This window comes from Salmo salar, chromosome 21 (assembly GCF_965601325.2).
Source record: "Salmo salar chromosome 21, fSalSal1, whole genome shotgun sequence".
In the NCBI taxonomy this organism is placed as follows: Eukaryota; Metazoa; Chordata; class Actinopteri; order Salmoniformes; family Salmonidae; genus Salmo; species Salmo salar.
The window spans coordinates 15,677,893-15,697,655 of record NC_138311.1 but is presented as its reverse complement, the minus strand read 5'-3'; the positions used below and the strand labels follow the sequence as shown (position 1 = coordinate 15,697,655).

Below are 19,763 nucleotides of genomic sequence, written 5' to 3'. Positions count from 1 at the left end.
CCTTCTCTTTATTCGCTGTGAATTTTAATAGCCACATGGCCATCACTACTTACTCAGCCTGTATAGGCCAAATTAAAAGCAATTAAAAATAATAAATGACTGATTTTGAATCTTGCCAGGAGGAAAACATTTCATGTAGATCAGATGAATTTGAAAAAGGACAATTGTTTTACCACAGTGCTTGGTTGTCAACCAGCAAATAAATAATTTGGCATAACCGAATTAAAATGCAGTATGTATAGTGTGTAGCCTTCTCCTCAAGGGACAGTACAGCCAGGATTAAATTCAAGGCGCGTTATAGAGCAGTGCACTGGACAACTGACAAATGCATTTTATAAAGGTGACAGGCAAAGGTCTCCATACAAACCATAACATTTATGTATAAAGCACCTTGCATTGAACCCCGGCATCAGTGTTCAGAGTGTTGTTCAGTGGTTTTATGTATTGAACCTTTATTTAACTAGGGAAGTCAGTTGAGAACAAATTCGTATTTATAATGACAGCCTACCAAAAGGCAAAAGGCCTCCTGTGGGGACGGGGGACTGGTATTTAAAAAGCAACAACACACATCACGACAAGAGAGACAACACTACATAAAGAGAGAACTAAGACAAGAAAACAGAAAGGCAGCAACACATGACAACACAGCATGGTAGCAATACAACATGACAACACAGCATGGTAGCAACACAACATGGTAGCAGCACAAAACAGGGTACAAACATTATTGGGCACAGACAACAGCACAAAGGGCAATAAGGTAGAGACAACAATACATCAGGCGAAGCAGCCACAACTGTCAGTAAGAGTGTCCATGATTGAGTCTTTGAATGAAGAGATTGAGATAAAACTGTCCAGTTTGAGTGTTTGTTGCAGCTCGTTCCAGTCGCTAGCTGCAGCGAACTGAAAATATGAGTGGCCCAGGGATGTGTTTGCTTTGGGGACCTTTAACAGAATGTGACTGGCAGAACGGGTGTTGTATGTGGAGGATGAGGGCTGCAGTAGGTATCTCAGATAGGGGGGAGTGAGGCCTAAGAGGGTTTTATAAATAAGCATCAACCAGTGGGTCTTGCGACGGGTAAACAGAGATGACCAGTTCACAGAGGAGTATAGAGTGCAGTGATGTGTCCTATAAGAAGCATTGGTGGCAAATCTGATGGCCCGAATAGTAAAGAACATCTAGCCGCTCGAGAGCACTAGAGAAGCACCCTTACCTGCCGAGTGGTTACTGACAGCCTTCTTTAACTTGTTCATCCAGCTGTGGTCGGGGAAGGGATAGTCAGAGGGGGGGTCAGTGGGACAGACAGTGGGATGTGGGTGGTGAGGTCTTCTCTACAGGAGGTCTTTGAGTTATTGATTCCCAGGCTGTGAGATGCAGCTGCACCGCTCTGACTGGCCAGTCAGCCCCTGTGCTCTCCTGTATCTTCTCATATGACGGAGAGCTGCTTGTCTCAGGGGTAAAGCCATCCGTCCTCTCATTACCCAAGCCTTAACCATAACCATAGCTCTGGTCCAGGGTGTTTGTCAGGCTTGCTAATGCTGAGCCTTCACAAATGCCCTGGACCAGAGATACTCTAACCCTAGGCTTCTTGTAGGAATATATACACAGCAATAACAGCACTATAATGTAAGGCGTGACCAAATATTTCTTCAATCCCTATTCAGTTGGAATAAACTGGTGGTATACTGTAATATATACGTACTTTCTTTTAAATAGTGCTTTTCCCATATTTGACCACTAGGGGGTCTCTACTCTGAAGCCTTTACATAGCAGAATTTACCGTTGTCAATAATCTGTTGCTTGTGTTAGTTGGTGAAGTAGAAGTTTGGCTTCATTTCTGTTCTTTCTGTGTTGTGTCTTGTACTGCTGAGCTGTTGGAATGAATAAAATAAATCACTGTTGTTTTTTTTTCCAACAGCACCGTGGATAAGACTGTGACGGTGTACAATGTGGTATGTAAAACCAGTCTTTGATGTGGTCTTAGTAAGTTGTGTTTTGCTTTTTAAACAGATGTATCCATCCACACGCCACTGTTGCTCTGGTACAAATCAGTCTCTTAACAGTTAGAAATAGCAGACTTTATTCTTGGTCAGTGTTTGTTTTTCTCCCTTTGTAGAGCAATGGAGTTCTTCTTCACACGTTGAGCCATCATAATAGGTACCAGCCTGTTACCCCCTGTTGTTTTATAACTCACTGCAACTGTATGTATCAAACGCACTGAATTATTTCCCGCCTTCTCTTAGATTTGTGACAGCCTGTGCCTTCTCTCCAACCCTGCCATGGATGGTCACTGGATCCACGGACAAGACGGTCAACATCTGTCACTGGCAGAGGGCACAACAGAGAGACATAAAAAGCTCAGTGTTCAACACCATTGTCCCCTCCAAGCTCGTCACCAAGCTTAGGACCCTGGGACTGAACACCTCCCTCTGCAACTGGATCCTGGATTTCATGACGGGCCGCCCCCAGGTAGTGAGGGTAGGCAACATCACCTCCGCCACGCTGATCCTCAACACAGGGGCCCCACAGGGGTGTGTGCTTAGTCCTCTCCTGTACTCCTTGTTCACCCATGACTGCATGGCCAAGCACGACTCCAACACCATCATCAAGTTTTCTGACGACACGGCGGTGGTAGGCCTGATCACTGGCGACGATGAGACAGCCTACATGGAGGAAGTCAGTGACCTGGCATGGTGCCAAGGAGCTGATCGTGGACTACAGGAAACGGGGGGCGAGCACGCCCACATTGACGGGACTGCAGTGGGGTCCAAATCACTAAGGACTTTTTCAATTTTCTTTATTTCACCTTTATTTAACCAGGTAGGCCAGTTGAGAACAAGTTCTCATTTACAACTGCGACCTGGCCAAGATAAAGCAAAGCAGTGCGACACAAACAACAACACAGAGTCACACATGGAATAAACAAGCGTACAGTCAATAACACAATAGAAAAAAAGAAAGTCTATATACAGTGTGTGCAAATGGAGTGAGGAGGTAAGGTAATTAATAGGCCATAGTAGCGAAGTAATTACAATTTAGCAAATTAACACTGGAGTGATAGACGTGCAGATGATGATGTGCAAGTAGAAATACTGGTGTGCAAAAGAGCAGAAAAGTAAATAAAAACAATATGGGGATGATGTAGGTAGATTGGATGGGCTATTTACAGATGGGCTATGTACAGCTGCAGCGATCGGTTAGCTGCTCAGATAGCTGATGTTTAAAGTTAGTGAGGGAAATATAAGTCCACGCACTCAGTCGTAAAGAAGGCGCGACAGCACCTCTTCCCTCTCAGGAGGTTGAAAAAGTTTGGCATGGGCTCTCAAATCCTCAAAAGTTCTACAGCTGCACCACAGAGCATCTTGACTGGCTGCATCACTGCTTGGTATGGCAACAGCAGCTTACTTACTTTCTCGTGTTCTTTTAATTTCTTATTTGTATTTATTGTGTTTTTGTTCTACCTTATGTTATTTTTAGTATTAGAGGTTTAGAGGTTGCAAGAAAGGCATTTCACTGTACTTGTGCACATGTACGTTAAAACTTAAAAAAGCACTGCACCAGAATGCAGCTGTGTGTTTTGACATCAGGGCCTAGCTAGACTAGTGTTTACAGAGGGTTTCCTTCTGAGAGTGGACATGTTGACAGAGCACATTCCAAGCTCTCTCTATCGCTCTTTGAACGCAGTCTCCTTCGAAAGTGATTTAGTGTTTTCTGGTGATTTCTAGCTGAATCCAGGAACCCCTCATGTCAAGGTAAGAACACAAAGGAAAATGTTATCATTATACCCAGTGATTGGTGCAAGGGCAAAATTGTGGTATAGATATTGGAGGGGATGAACAATAGACGGGGTTCGGGGTGGTCCTCCCCCGGACTTTTCAACATTTTAAAACGCATTTCCTGCAATTGTACAGTTTGACATGACTTGTTATGCCTCTCTTGATAGGTATTCAGAGGGGTATTTTGAAAACACAGTGTAAGTGGAAGGATAAGTGGAAGTCTCCCAATTTCTTTTTGTTTTTAAACAGCTCTGGAAACAGTTAAGAGGCCAGAGACCACTGAAAAATGATCAGTTTCTCTGGTTTTACTATTCAAAGGTATGTGTTTGGGTAAGATGAACATTTTTGTTTTATTCTATAAACTACTGACAACATTTCTCCCAAATTCCAAATAAAAATATTTATTTGCAGAAAATTACAACTGGTCAAAATAACAAAAAAGATGCAGTGATGTCAGACCTTGAATAATGCAAAGAAAATAAGTTCATATTCATTTTTAAACAACACAATACTAATGTTTTAACTTAGGAAGAGTTCAGAAATCAATATTTGGTGGAATAACCCTGATTTTCAATCACAGCTCTCCACCAGTCTTTCACATTGATGTTGGGTGACTTTATGCCACTCCTGGCGCAAGAATTCAAGCAGCTCGGCTTTGTTTGATGGCTTGTGACCATCCATCTTCCTCTTGATCACATTCCAGAGGTTTTCAATGGGGTTCAGGTCTGGAGATTGGGCTGGCCATGACAGGGTCTTGATCTGGTGGTCCTCCATCAACACCTTGATTGACCTGGATGTGTGGCATGGAGCATTGTCCTGCTGGAAAAACCAATTACACACATCTTGCCATAGGGCAGAGAGAAAACGGTGCTGTTTTATAGCTCATCTCATGCTATTCTTCACATTTTGCCATGAGGATAAGAGAACATTTTGCAGTAATATTCGGTTAACTCATACCCAAATAATGTTGTTGACTCATCCTATTCTTATATTTGTTTCTAAAGCATCAATTGGATAAATAAAAAAAAAACACTTCAAAAACCCCACCTCAAACTTGTAACGCAAGCAGACTGTTTATAAAATTCTTGCTATTTCCTCATAGAGAATGTCTGGTATACACCCACACTATTCTGTTGTTGGGGTACACGCCCACACTATTCTGTTGTTGGGGTACACGCCCACACCATTCCAACACAGAAAAGCTGTTGTTTAACCTACTTAATAAAACATTTTGGGAAGAAAAACTATTTCACTCATATTGTAATTAATTATAGGTCATATTTCATAGAAATCTGGAAACACTGGACAGTTCTTTTAAAGGTCGACATTGGGCAAAAAGACAAAAATAACTGCTTTAAGCTGTATAACTGGTCAATGCACTATCATACCAGGTCATTTAATGCTTAAAAACAAAATTATGATTAAGATATTTGGCTACAGAAGTGCCATTTCTTACCGATCTTACCGAAAACAAGTCCTGTGAAATGACATCAACACATACGGTCGAGGCACGCATGAGAAAATAACACAATGACACATCGATGAACCACCAAAGGCACACTCTCTTTCTGCTTGAAAATTGAGAAAAAGGAGCTGGACCGTTTTTTTTTGTGGCCAAATTTGACAGTTAAAGCTAATTTCCTGAAATTCTACACATTTTGACATTACTTATGACCCACAAAACTATATATTTTTTATTTTAAAGAAATTATTGGGGGGACGAATCAACATGTCCTGAGTATTGGGGGGAACATGTCCCCCCCATCCCCTGTGGCAACTTAGCCTATGGAATGTAGGGAGGGTCAGGAGCAGCAGCCTCCAGATACTGGGAGTGGGGTGAAGTTACCCATAGACGCTGATCTTGGGTCAGTTTTGCATTTTCCCTCACTAATGGGGTATGTTGGGAGAAGGGAAGCTGATCCTAGATCTGTACATAGGGGAAAATTCACCCAGATACTGGGTCAATAAATGGATGAGTGGAGGAGGCAGTGAAAATAAATTATGATGTCTTGTAAAGTGAGAGATGGATGATGAAGAGGCCTGTACATGGGAGCCAGTCCAAGAGTGGAACCCCTCCAGATAAAAAAAGAACCCTCTCCAGTCTTGGCACAGCTTCCCTAACCCCCCCAGTCGGCTACAGTAGGCTCCAACGATATTTACACTTACCGGACACCCCGTTCACAAAAATAGATCGCACCTACGAACAGTGAGTCACGTGGCTTGCTATATAAAGCAGGCAGACAGGCATCGAGGCATTCAGTTACTGTTCCATTGAATGTTAGGTCACTCATTTTGCCCATTCTAAGTGACTTTGAGGGTGGTATTATTGTCATGACAGACACACCAGATCCAGTATCTTAAAAGCGGCTGCCCTCCTGGGCTTTTCACGCACAACAGTGTCTGGGGTTTACCGAGAATGGTACGACAAACAAAAAACATCCAGTCAGCAGCAGTCCTGTCGGCAAAAACAGCTAGTTGATAGGAGAGGTCGAAACGGTGGCAAAAATCATGCAAGCTAACAGGCGGGCCACAAACAGACAAATAATGGCGCAGTACAACAGTGGTGTGAGGACGGCATCTTGGAAAGTACAACTCGTTGATCATTGTCATGGATGGGCTATTGCAGCAGACGACCACACCGGGTTCCACTCCTATCAGCTAAAAACAAGAAGCGGCTCCAGTGGGCAGCTATCATCAACACTGGACAGTTGAGGAGTGGAAAAACATTGCCTGGTCCAACGAATCCTGGTTCCTGTTGCGTCATGCTGATGGCAGAGTCAGGATTTGGCGTAAGCAGCATGAGTCCATGGCCCCATCCTGCCTGGTGTCAACGGTACAGGCTGGTGGCGTTGGTGTACCGCCGTCCAATCTTCAGCAACTGTGTGATGCCATCGCGTCAGCATGGAACAACATCCATGTGGAACGTTTCCGACTTGTAGAATCCACGCTCCGAAGAATTCAGGATGTTTTGGAGGCAAAGGGGGTCCGACCAGGTACTGGACGGGTGTACCTAATAAACTGGTCGGCGAGTCTAAGTAACCTTCCTAAGAGCCAGTCAGCCACAGAGACGCTGGGTGTGTGTCTCAAATGGCAATCTATTGCCTGTATTGTGTACTATAGGGTGCCATTTGGGATGCTGTGGAGAGAGGAGTTGTTACTGTATAGTACAAGCAAACTTGATAAGAGGGCACTTACTGTTCTGGTATGTTTTGAGTCAAAGTGCTGCTGCTGTTTCACCATAACATCATTAAGCCTCCCTCCAATTAAGCCTCCGTCCACATGTTTGCTTCTGAGAGTGGAATTCAATGGGGAAGTCAGTGGTGGTGTTATTTTGGCCAGATGGACAAGCAAGCGATAGTGAATAACTAAAAATAACAGATAGGGAAGAAAAGAGAACGCGATGGAGGGTGAAGGGGAAGGAACGAGAGAGGCGAGGAAAAGCAAATGTGTTAATGAGAAATAACTCCAGTAGTCCCGCTGTTATCATTCAGAGCCTAATAATGGGAAACGTAAAGCACGGTGCTGTGTGGTGTCATTAGCAGGCACTGCGACACAACAGTGTGCATTTTATCTTAGCAAAACATGAGAAATGATAGCCGCTCGCACAATGTCGTGGGAAGGTTGCCTCTGATGAACAGGGTGCCTGCGAAGGCCAGAAAAACACAACATTGTCAAGGGGAGGGAGGCTCTGAGGAAGACTGATAAATATTTCCAGGGCATGCAAATGTGATTACCGTGCTGTTTATAAAAAGAGGATGTATATTTGGGTGAACAGGTTAGAAAGTACTTGTCTGTCTTTTATCGCGGCATGCTAGAATTAATGGTAATTTGTTATCAGCACAGGAGGGCTTCCTTTTTTGGGAAGTATATAATTAATTTAAAAAAATCTTCATCAAACAAACACATTGTAGATCATAAAAACATTGAGCAAGACATCCAGACATACCCTCCAGCATAACACACATACACAATCTAATACTACTTCAGCATCATATAAGCTACAACACAAAATGGGTTCACAAACGCAGTATTACTATACCACATGGGCATCACCTCCCATTCCCAGAAACGACATGACAAAGATTCTCTTCAAATGTTAATTTCTACCAGTGAATCTAGCAAGCGGTTGTTCATAAAATGCCACATCCAGCATTGATTCTATCCACTGTTTCAGAATAGTAGTGGCATGGCCTTTCCAACGTCTAAGGATCAATCTAGTCGCTGTAATGATACCGACAGTCCAGTGCAAATCCTTCACTTGATACATTAGGTAATTTTGTTCTGCCACCTAATAGACATATTCTTAGTGAAATTGGGATTGTTGTTCCCGACATTCTCCCAAATATTTCAGAATATCCTTCCAGAAAGGTAGCACTAATGTACATTCCCAATTTGCGTTTAAGAATGTCCCAGTGTCTTGTTGACATTTCTAGCACATATTATCGTCGATCAACCCCGACGTATGAAGCCTTGTTGTAGTCCAACAGAACGTATTTGGTATGTTGTATTGACTGAGCGTCCCCCTGGCTTCCCTTATGTTCCACCCTTAGTCAGCCAAAATCTTTATCAAAAATAAAACACGTTTTATTTAACTGGGCAAGTCAGTTAACAATTCTTATTTATAATACCGGCCAAACCCTAACCAGAACGACGCTGGGCCAATTGTGCGCCGCCCTATGGGACTCCCGATCACGGCCGGTTGTGATACAGCCCGGGATCAAACCAGGGTCTGTAGTGACACGTCTAGCACTGCGATGCAGTGCCTTAGACCGCTGCGGCACTTGGGAGCAAACAAGGGATCATCCTCAATTTCACATTTAAGATCAGTTTGCCATATTGTCCTAAGGTTTATACAGTCTTTACTGTGCAAATGACAAAATATTGAGTTAACAAATGGCTGTTTTTATGTTTGGGTTTATTCCAAATATTCCACTATTGGATTCTTTCCTGGATTTAATTGAGAGCTGGTTAACAGACATTCTCTCAATTGTAAATATTTCCAGAAATTTCCCTTGTCTTCCATATCTTTTTGGACCAAATCTGAGTATGACCATTGTATAGATCACCTAGTGTGAATTCCTTTCATTAGCCATTGTTTCCAGTAAACAGATTTCTTCCTTATCCGTACACCTGGATTACGACACAATGAATATCTTTGTTTTAGATGCAAAATTACACATATCTTATGTACTGTACTGTTCTCCATTTCTATTTTGAGTGTAATTGGATTGGGAGTTTCAACAAGCCTTTCCCCAGAAATATTATGTGACATAATATCAACAAGGTTGAAAGGATACCTTTGTACCCGTTCTATTATGATCCAGTCTATGACACAGTCTAAGCCAGCATCCTCTTTACACCAATGCTTTTCCAATTAGCCATTTCAAATGAAGAAATTACACAATTTATCATCTGGTGAAGCCAGGCCTTGTCTATCCCTTGGTGAAAACATCATATTGAGGGAGGGCCTTCTTTCTGTGGAATGTGTGGGAAGTGTTTGTAGGAATCTGATAAGTAGTATTGCAGGAAACAGCGGGAGTGCACGTGGGAAGGCCCGTCCTCCCTTCCTGTGTTTGTGCGTGTTCCCCAGGAACAGGAAGGAAGCTGTCAGGACCAGGTCACTCAAGGCTGCTGGTGAGCGATTGGCCCGAGGACATCTCAGCCTGGCTGAGTGTGGAGAGCATGGACGAGCTGGTCACCACCTTCACAGCCAACAACATCGACGGCCCCCTGTCTTTGATGTGTTTCGCAACATTCCATTCATTCCCTTCCAGCCATTACTATGAGCCCGTCCTCCGATTTTTAAAGTGCCACCAGCCACCACTGCATGACACTCAGAACACACAGATCTCAGGCATGTCTGACCTGAGGCCTCCACTCCTCATTTGTAATGAAGGGACCCAGGAGTGGACCCATGGGATTTACTGAATTATGCTTTTACAGTGCTTTTCTATTGGAATGGAATGCATGCCACAGAGGCTTTTATCTGAGTTCTAATCTTCCCACAATGCTCCCAAAATACATCTGTAAATCTGCTTTAAGGCTGCCAAGTCTATTACTTGCTTATATAAGTTGCTTGTGACAATTTCATCAAATGACTGGATAATCCCTCCGAAAATTTGATTTATGGATTTGGACAGAATTAGCTGGTTCATGCTATTACCTCAACCATGCTTGCTAGGTCGAAAAGTATGGGTTTGTTCTGTCTTCACTGTGATATGATTGCAATAGATTGAGATACTGTCATGCAGACTATAGTTTTGGGAAACAGTCTGCATCATTACAAATGACATCAGGACTAAGGAGACGATACGTCTCTAAAAACACACTGTCCTTTCCGCTGTGCATACCGTATGATTGCCTGAAGATGCTGTTTGTGGATACACACTGAAATAAATGAGATTCTCACCGCGCTCCTTCATGAAATATTCATGAACAAAAAAAAAGTTCTTCACAGACATCGTTCACCAGATCTCTGTTGCGGCTTAGGGGAGGCTTCTCTGGTACAACAACCCACCGTCTACAGCTAACATCAGGCTGCCGCATTCCAGTTGATGGTGCTTTGCCGGTGTAGTCTTGGTACAGTGATTGGCAACGGTGGGGGTTAGTAAATAGCCAATAGTGTTTCTTTTCGCAAACAATCGTGAATGTCATCTCATTTGCGGCAATGCAGGCACAAAGAAAGAAACATATTGCACGTAGATGTGTATTCTCTTATCCACATTAGTAAATTGAATGACTAATGGGTTCAGCAAGTCATTGAAAGAAGACATTTTGATTGGCTACTGTCCCCACTGGGATTTAAACCATTTGTGATTGCAGTGCCCTATCTATAGTGCTGTATCTGCACTGGGTTTCTTCCAATCACATCATTTCTCAAGGGGGGGGGGGGGGGTTCTGCATGATTGCAGGTGAGGGCTAGTTAATTAAATCTATCAAAACGCTGAAGTCATCATAGCCTCGTGCCATAAGCTCAGTGACGTGTGGCACGTCTCGCGGTTTCTTTCTTTCCCTCCACCAACACAGCCGCCTGTCTGATCCTTACCTCAGCTCTGATGTGTTGTTTGTGTAAAGGACCCGTTTCCCTTGAGCGCTGAGGCACTAGGCAACTTAACCTTGATTAACAAACAGAGCATTCCATATGTAGGACCAGGTCTTCCACAGGAAGAGGTCTGATTGTGGAACTGATCATTCCTTGGTTTACATCCTGGTCCCTGCAGAATGGCCTAACAATGAGACTGTCTACTGTCTAAACATATGCCTTCCCTGAATCATCCACACTGCAGCCACGGACACTATCTGTAGGAGGCAGGCGTCACTGTGGCTGGGACTCTCATAAAGGTGGCCTATTGGCACCTGCTGTTGACATACTGGTACCCACCTCAAATCTTTGGCCCTGGGGATGATGCACTATTCAAACCCATTCCATTGTGGGACTGTAGGCTTTAGGAGTGAAAATGCGATTGAGCAGCAGTCGCTTCGCCGTGTGCCAAGTGATAGCGCACATCTTCCTGGTAACTGGCTCTCTAACCGCGGAATGTTCCAACACTTATGACAGATCCAAGAAATCCTCAGGAGATATATTCAGTCACCTGCTGCTTTTGAAAAGCAGAGCTTTAAAACCATCTACAGGCTGTGAGTCATCAGTCTCCTTCCCGCTGTTTCTGTGAAGACGGAGGACGGGGAGTCCCAGTCAGATGTATGAATGTGTATCTTATCTGGGAAACCCAGTAGTAAGGAGACACGTTTTATTGAGCAGTAGATGCAGTCACCTCCGTGACATTGGGCTTCCTAGCACAAATAACGAGGGCCTGTCTATGGAAGCACTGCCATTAGAGTGTCTCAGAATGGCTTTTCCATTCATAAATGTCCACACACACGATGCGTTCTGTTCTAGTAAAATGTACTATTACGGTAGAGGTAAATTTCCCTAAAGCTGCCTCTAACTCCAAATGACTCGGGATGGTTTTACCACAAATAGGGGCTCCATTCACTCCGTGTCGCGGAAGTTCAGCGTCAGAGCGTGATTGAAATTAGAAGGCAAGACTGCATTCATTGTAAACGCTGCACATGCTGGCTCAATCGGAAATGACTATCCCTATCGCACGATCTGTAATGCTTCAGCGATACAGATTGGACAGTGTCTTATAATGTTGTTTTGCTGCAGTCTGTGGGTCTCCATATGGTAAAGTCTTGAGGAAGGTGGAGGCTCTGAAAGCAGCGTTGACGGGACCAGGTGCTCCAGATGAGTTCCTCTGTCCCATCACCAGAGGTGTTGAAGGACCCTGTCATCGCTGCAGGTGAGGGAAAGGGCATAAACACATCTGTGCCGCATATACATGTCCTTGTTCATCAATGCTAATGTGGCCTATTTATTTTAGCACTTGTAACCTGCTCCAATTATTATACTGTACATAGCCTATAAAAGTAATTATGTCAATGTCTGATGTATAAAATGTGTGTCTAAAATCAACAGATGGATATTCCTATGAGAACGAGACCGTTGAGAGTTGGATCAGCGCTAAGACCGCCCCAGTCCCATGACCAACCTACCTTACCAACCATTTTGGTCACGCCCAACAGGAGCCTGAAGACCGCTATTGGCCGTTGGACTGCCAGATAGTAATGGTCTGAAGACTGCTATTGGCTGTTGTAAATCCACTCAGTAATGGTCTGAAGATGACTATTGGCCGTTGGAAAGCCACTCAGTAATAGATTAGTGCACATGAGTAATGCGTTTATCTGAAGAGCTCACATTTCAGAATCAAGCCAAATTTGTACAATGTGATTACTGACAATCGGTTCATTGCACAGTTCTATACTATTGATTAAATTACAGTGATTATCCACGAATGAGTCGTGTGATGTCGTGTGCATAACTTTACATAATGTGCATTGGGATTTTGTTGGAATAAACTAAACTGGAGTCTGAATGGTCTGCTTAATGTATATCAGAGGAGCAAGTGAATTTCTGTTAAAAAGCTATCATTTTTAGACAAAACTGTACTAAATATACTGAACAAAAATATAATCTCAACATGTGAAGTTTTGGTCCCATGTTTCATGAGCTGAAATAAAAGATACGCACAAAAAGCTTATTTCTCTCAAATTTTGTGCACAAATTTGTTTACATCCCTGTTAGTAAACATTTCTCCTTTGCAAAGATAATCTATCCGGCTGACAGTTGTGGCATATCAAAAAGCTGATTAAACAGTATTGTCATTACACAGGTGCACCATGTGCTGGGGACAATAACAGGTTACTCTAAAATGTGCAGTTTTGTCACACAACCTAATGCTACAAATGTCTCAAGTTTTGAGGGAGCGTGCAAATGGCACGCTGACTGCACAAATGTCCACCAGAGCTATTGGCAGATAATTTAATGTTAATTTATCTACCATAAGCCGCCTCCAACGTTGTTTTAGAAAATTTGGCAGTACATCCAACCGGCATCACAACCGCAGACCACGTGCAACCACGTCAGCCCAGGACCTCCACATCCAGCTTCTTCACCTGCGGGATTGTATGAGACCAGCCACCCGGACTGCTGATGAAACTGTGGAGTATTTCTCTCTGTAATAAAACCCTTTTGTGGGGAAAACCTCATTCTGATTGGCTGAATGCGTCATCTGAAATCGATATACTAGGGCCTAATTTATTTATTTGAATTGACTGATTTCTTTATATGAACTGTAACTCAGTAAAATCTTTGAAATTGATGCATGTTGCGTTTATATTTTTGAACAGTATATATTCACATCACCAAATAATTGATTAAAACACACTGTTTTGCAATGAATGTCAACAGTAGCCTCAAAGACACTTTTTAGGGTAGCACCATGGTGTAGCTGGAGGACAGCTAGCTTCCGTCCTCCTCTGGGTACAATGACTTTAATACAAAACCGAGGAGGCTCATGGTTCTCACCCCCATCCATACACTTACACAGTAATTATGACAATTTCTAGAGGACGACCTCCAACCTATCAGAGCTCTTGCAGCATGAACTGACATTTTGTCCACCCAATCAAAGGATCAGAGAATTAATCTAGTACTGAAAGCATAAGCTACAGCTAGTTAGCACTGCAGTGCATACAATTTGGTGAGTAGTTGACTTAGAGAGAGAGAGAGACAACAGTTGGACAGTTTTTAACAAATACATTTCTTCAAAAATGAAGGAGAAGCAAGAGCAAGAGGGAGAGCTAGCTATGCTTCCTAGTATTTTTTTCACTTTCACTTACTTAGCTAGTTTAGCCTACTCAAACACCCATCAAACAGAGAGGGATGCTATGTTGGCTATCCAACACTGGATCTCGAGGTAAGCTTTTGGTTTTATAAATTTTTTGCTACCGAGGGCAGCCGGTGTAACTGCTAAAGTGCTTGCTGACTGTACTGCATGATTGTAGCGGGTTTACTATCTAATAATATCTGTTAGTTATATTAGCTATGTTGCCTTTGACGTTAGATAATATGGTGACAACGATGAAAGCTGTGTGTGTAGCGGTTAGCAGTTATGATATGAAGGTTTGGCTTGGAAAGGTTTTTTCGCCTGGTCACAGACAGCTGATGTGCTGTGCACTGAAGTCAACAACCGAAGTGAAAATGTGAGAGGAAACGAGTGCTTAGATGCGAGAACACATTGCAACGAGCAATGGAAACTCTTATTTGCAACTGTTTGACTAATAATTACACCCTAGATCAGCTAGATTCAGGCAAGAGTGTGCAAGGCGGTATTGAATGTGTCACACTGTCACCTTGATTACTAAAAATGATCTTGACCCGTGCACCTTGTAAACTTTCATTCATAGACTAGGTTGTAGTAACCTCATGATGTATATAGGGAAATTCGAGTATCATGTAGTAGCCTAAACCTATCAATGTTACATTGAACTGGGTGAATGGAATATGAATGACAGTCATCCAATATGCTGTAATAGAAATAAGGCCATGCTCATATTTTTTTTTATCGTCCTCCCTTCATCTTAAACGGCACCGGCCGCCACTGATGTACTGTATATGCAGTATAAACAGGTTGTTCTAAAATGTATTGTCAAACTTAGCTCTGGTCCAAGTTGTTAATGTGCATTCAAACGCGCACTAACGTCCTGGACCAGAGCTATGTCGAACTGTGCCCCTTCTTTTCCCTGCCACAATGAGAGCCAGAAGGCCTGTGTTTTCTCAGTGGGACTTTATTTCCCCATTGTGGGTATGGCAGTAATGTTCTATTACAGTATGTGAATTATGGGTAACACAGCTCACAATACTGAAAACATGGCAACCATTGCAAGTAACATGCATATTAAAATATTATCGATGGCCCCAACACTCCCCCAAACCTTTTTTGTTTAAATATTTTTTTCTCTTTATTATAAACTGCAATTGTGGCATGCAATTAAACCAATATTATTTTCACAGAGCTTATTATTGAAATCTTAAAATGTCTTAGTAGCTGTGCAAAAATAACTATATAAAATATATTGCTTTTACAATTAACCAAGCCATAGGCGCTGTAAATAAATTAACCTAGACAGCAACAATAAGCAGATCCAGAGAGGATTTAGTTTTTAACGTTATCGGGTGATTCATAGAATGTACAAACATATAAACAAATACATTTTTTAGAACCTTGAACACCGTCTGAACCAAAAGAAAACTCAAAATACACATCAGTTGAACAAGTCAATACACTGACAAAGACCTTCACTCAAAAGAAGGACAAATACATATTTATATACACAACGTGAAGAACTAGAACATCCTCAGAACACAGGAATGCCCATCTCAAACATATCCTTACATCTCTTCTATCTACGGTGCATTCAGAAAGTATTCAGACTGCTGGACTTTTTCCACATTCTGTTACGTTACAGCCTTATTCTAAAATGGATTACATTTATTTTGTCCCTCATCAATCTACACACAATACCCCTTACTGACAAAGCAAAAACAGGTTTCCAGAAATGTTTGCAAATGTTTAAACCTCCCCCGATTCATCTTTCCCTCGATCCTGACTAGTCTCCCAGTCTTCGCAGCTGAAAAACATCCCCACAGCATGATGCTGCCACCACCATGCTTCACTGTAGGGATGGTGCCTGGTTTCCTCCAGATATGATGCTTGGCATTCAGGCCAAAGAGTTCAATCTTGGCTTCATCAGACCAGATAATCTTGTTTCTCATGGTCTGAGAGTCCTTTAGGTGTCTTTTGTCAAACTCCAAGCGGGCTGTCATGTGCCTTTTACTGAGGAGTGGCTTCCGCCTTGCCACTCTACCATAAAGGCCTGTTTGGTGGAGTGCTGCCTGTCCTTCTTGAAGGTTCTGCCATCTCCATAGAGGAACTCTGGAGCTCTGTCAAGAGTGACCATCTGGTTCTTGGTCACCTCCCTGACCAAAGCCCTTCTCCCCCGATTGCTCAGTTTGGCCGGGTGGCCAGCTCTAGGAAGAGCTCTAGGAAGAGAATTTACCACAGGTTGGAGTCCAATCAAGTTGTAGAAACATCTCAAGGATGATCAATGGAAACAGGATGCACCTGAGCTCCATTTTGAGTCTCATAACAAAGGGACTGAATACTTATGTAAATAAGATAATGTTTTTTATTTTGAATACATTTGCAAAACATTCTAAAAACCTGTTTTCGCTTTATCATTATGGGGTATTGTGTGTAGATTGATGAGGGAAATTTTATGAGTCTGTAACGTAACAAAATGTGGACAAAGTCAAGGGGTCTGAATACTTTCCGAACGCACTGTATATAGCTCCAAAATTCTTCCTTCAGCACCATTGACACAATGAACACAGTTCAAATCCCATTGAATGCGTCCCAAATGGCACCCGATTCCCTATGTAGTGCACTACTTTTGACCAGAGTTGGTCAAATGTAGAGCACTATATACGGTGCCATTTGGGATGCACATATTGTTTTATACTCAACCTTCAACAACTCAGTAATAACATTATATTGTATAAGCACTTTACTTAAAGGCCTATGTAAATGCGTAAAGTGCCGTGACTGTTTTGTCTATTAGTACATGCCCAATGACTGTCTCAGTGCAATGTCTCCAGCTTTGCTGAATGACAGGGAGCATGTCGTCCTGTAACAGAAGCAAACAGCCGTATGCATTAGTAGGAAAGAAAGAAATCCGTTCTGTTTCTGCTTCACTCAAAACGCTGCCTGTGGCAGATATTCACCAGGGGGAACAAAATTCTTTCAAAGTTTAGACCTAAAACCCAATTGTTCGATGGCCTGTTAAAAACTTAAGCAATCCCTCCACTTGGAATTTTTGCTAAGAGATGTGTGTGTGTTGAGTGTTTATGTGTGTCTTGAGTGTGTGTACAATGTGGTGGTGTGTGTGTGTGTGTGTATGTGCATGCGTATCTGTGTGTGTGTGTGTGTATGCATGTGTGTGTGTGTTGAGTGTTAATGTGTGTCTTGAGTGTGTGTACAATGTGTGTGTTGTGTATAAGTGCGTGCGTATCTGTGTGTTGGTATGCGCGCATGTGTCTGCGTGTGTGTCTGTGTGTGTGTTGAGAGAAGGGGGAATACATATCCCTACACATTTGACTCTATGAATGATCGCTTTGGTTTCATTGAGGCTACGTGAATGGCGGGATTATCTCGGGCTAAACTCGGCTGCTTGGGCTTACTGTCCACAAAAGCATGCGACGGCATGGCCAGCGCTGGCTTGGATTCCTTGTAACAGGTGGCTGCTTGGCAGAACTTCTCTGTGAATTCCTTCGAGTGCATTCCGTTCTGCAGGCTCCCCATAGCACCCTGAGATGGAGCTTTGAGCTGCTCGTAGTAAGTGCTCCCTGTTTTGGCATAAGGTAGCTCACAGTTCGCCCCCGTCGCCTGTAGGCCCATGGCAGACATAGATTGGCACACTAATCCGTCCGAGGAGTGACTCTGCCAGCTGCGGAGGGCTCCGGTCGGGGGCTGAAGGCCCGGGTGGCTCTGGAGTCCTTGGTGCTGCTGTTGCTGCTGCAGTTGTTGTTGCTGCTGAAGAAAGCGTGCTGTCTTGTCCATGATGCCCATGAAGGGCCTGGGTTTCCACTCGCTCGTGCCTCCCTGGTTCTGGCCCTGCTTTGCCTTGTCTGTGGTGGTTTTGGTGCGTACGTCAGGGCCCTGCAGCTTGCCGCTGTCAGACAGACTACTGCTGGAGGCCAGGGAGCTGGTGGAGCTGGACACCCTGATGTTGCTGCCTACCCCTTGGGAGCATGCCTGGGAGACCCCATTACCCCCGCACTCCTTCCTCCGCTCCTGGCCTGGCCCTGCAGCGTCGAGGAGGCCCTGGGGAGACACTGAAGTTAGAGCGTCCAGGGAGGACACCGAGTGGGCAGACAGACGGTCCTGGGCATTGCAGGAGGAGTAGGTGGTCTGGGACAAGTGCAGGGACTCGCTGTCCCTGTCACAGTGATGGCCCATAGCCATGTTCTGGGACTGCGAGGCAGCAGCCATGGACAGGCGTTGCTCCCCGTAGACGGGCTCGTCAGGAGGGGGCGGTAGAGGGCTGATGTCAATGCCTAGCCCTGGACCTGGCTTCAGCATGCTGGACATGTGTCGGCTGGGCAGGGGGCTGGAGGGAGCGTACTGGGACTTGGCCCCCGAGGAGCGGCCTCCTGCCTGCAGGGAGCTCATGTGCTGGTTGGTTTTCACTATCTGGGCCTGCTTGGTGGGCTGGAGGACCAGACCCTGCTGGGCCAAGGGCTCTCTGGGCTCCCTGGGGGGGTAGCGGTGGTGACTCAGCCTTCCAGGGCCTGTGAGGCCGGAGGGGGGAGAGCCAGGCCTGGTGTTCTGCTGCTGCGGCGGCTGGGTGGCCAGACTGAGTGAGTCAGGCAGAGTTCTATTGAGGGAGTAGATCTTCTGAGGCCAGGGCTCACCCTTCTCTCCTCTCCTATCTGAGTGTTGAGACTGCTGAGAAGTCCCCTCCTCCTCTTCCACATCGTTCAACCTCAGAGTGTTCTGTCCATCCAGACCTCTACTGACAGCCACTCTATGCTCCGACACCTCCTCCTCCTCCTCCTCCTCCTCGTGTTCGTGGTCAGAGTCGTGGTTCACCGGAGCCTGGTTGGACGAGGACGTTGCCCCCTGCGGGTTGCCCTGGGTGGTGCTGCGCTGCATCTGCTTACACTCCTCCTCCACACGGGCCAGCAGCCGCCGGATCTCCCGGTTGTTGGGGCACAGCTTTCCAGCTTCGTGCAGGTCAGCCATGGCTGCTGTGAACTGCCTGTGGAGGGATGGAGGGAGAGAGGGAGAGGGAAAGCGAGAAGGGCGGTCGTGAGAGAATGAGAGTGACTAAGTGGGTCAGTCGAAAAGCGCAGTACTTCTAAACAAGCCGAACCCCATTCTCCCAATTCATACTAACAATGTCCCCCTAAAAGAGACACTTCAGGGTTCTCCTGATGAATAGCTTTACCTGCTGCTTCTCTTAGCTCGGGCGCGGGCGTAATAGGCCTCGTACGATTTGGGTTTCAGCTCCAGGGCCTTTGTTGCAAACTCCTCAGCCATGCCAAAGTCCTGTTGCGAGGGAAGGGGAAGATCAATATGACTAACCAATGCAGGGAAATGCAAACGCACATTGTCCAGGGGGCCAGCTCTCTCTCTCACTTTAATTGTTTATGGGAACAAGCTGACATTAGCCCCAGTAATGACTACAAGCATACCATCGCTTATGGACTTCTAAACAGTTTATCATTTAGCCTCAAATGGCTCAATCAGACTCACTCAACTGGACTCCTTAATAGCTATACTTCTGTCCCAGTAGTAGACAGTATTATTTAATGCATTCAATCTGTTTCTGAGAGCATTGTTTTAAGTTTATGGTACGTTTCATCAATCATAGGCCTGGAACACGAATTGGCTCGAAATTGGCAGACTACTACTCTCTAACAGCAGCCACAACAGCCATACTTCTGTCTGTGAAATCATTAGCTTGGACTATATCTTCTGCTGAGCATTTCTTTCAAACACACAGCACAACAACAGTTTCATCAC

At 44.3% G+C, this 19,763-nt stretch overlaps 1 protein-coding gene and 1 long non-coding RNA gene across 7 annotated transcripts in view; one reads left to right on the top strand and one right to left on the bottom strand.

The window, feature by feature from the left end:
- The first annotated feature begins 2,251 nt into the window (after nucleotides 1-2,251).
- On the top strand, nucleotides 2,252-12,710 carry LOC106581726 (uncharacterized). Its single transcript, XR_014381996.1, has 4 exons — nucleotides 2,252-3,753; nucleotides 4,027-4,095; nucleotides 11,945-12,077; nucleotides 12,254-12,710. It is a non-coding gene; the product is annotated as an uncharacterized LOC106581726 (long non-coding RNA).
- A 2,238-nt stretch (nucleotides 12,711-14,948) lies between these two features.
- The window catches only part of LOC106581811 (protein TANC1), a 193,293-nt gene continuing 188,478 nt past the window's right edge, over nucleotides 14,949-19,763 (bottom strand). For all 6 annotated transcript variants that reach the window (XM_014164164.3, XM_014164167.3, XM_014164166.3 and 3 more), the window contains 2 exons: nucleotides 19,186-19,286; nucleotides 14,949-18,996 (listed from right to left, as the gene is read on the bottom strand). In XM_014164164.3, coding sequence (XP_014019639.3) covers nucleotides 17,322-18,996; nucleotides 19,186-19,286 — 1,776 coding nt within the window. In that variant the 3' untranslated portion in view covers nucleotides 14,949-17,321. The remainder of the gene's footprint in view (nucleotides 18,997-19,185; nucleotides 19,287-19,763) is intronic.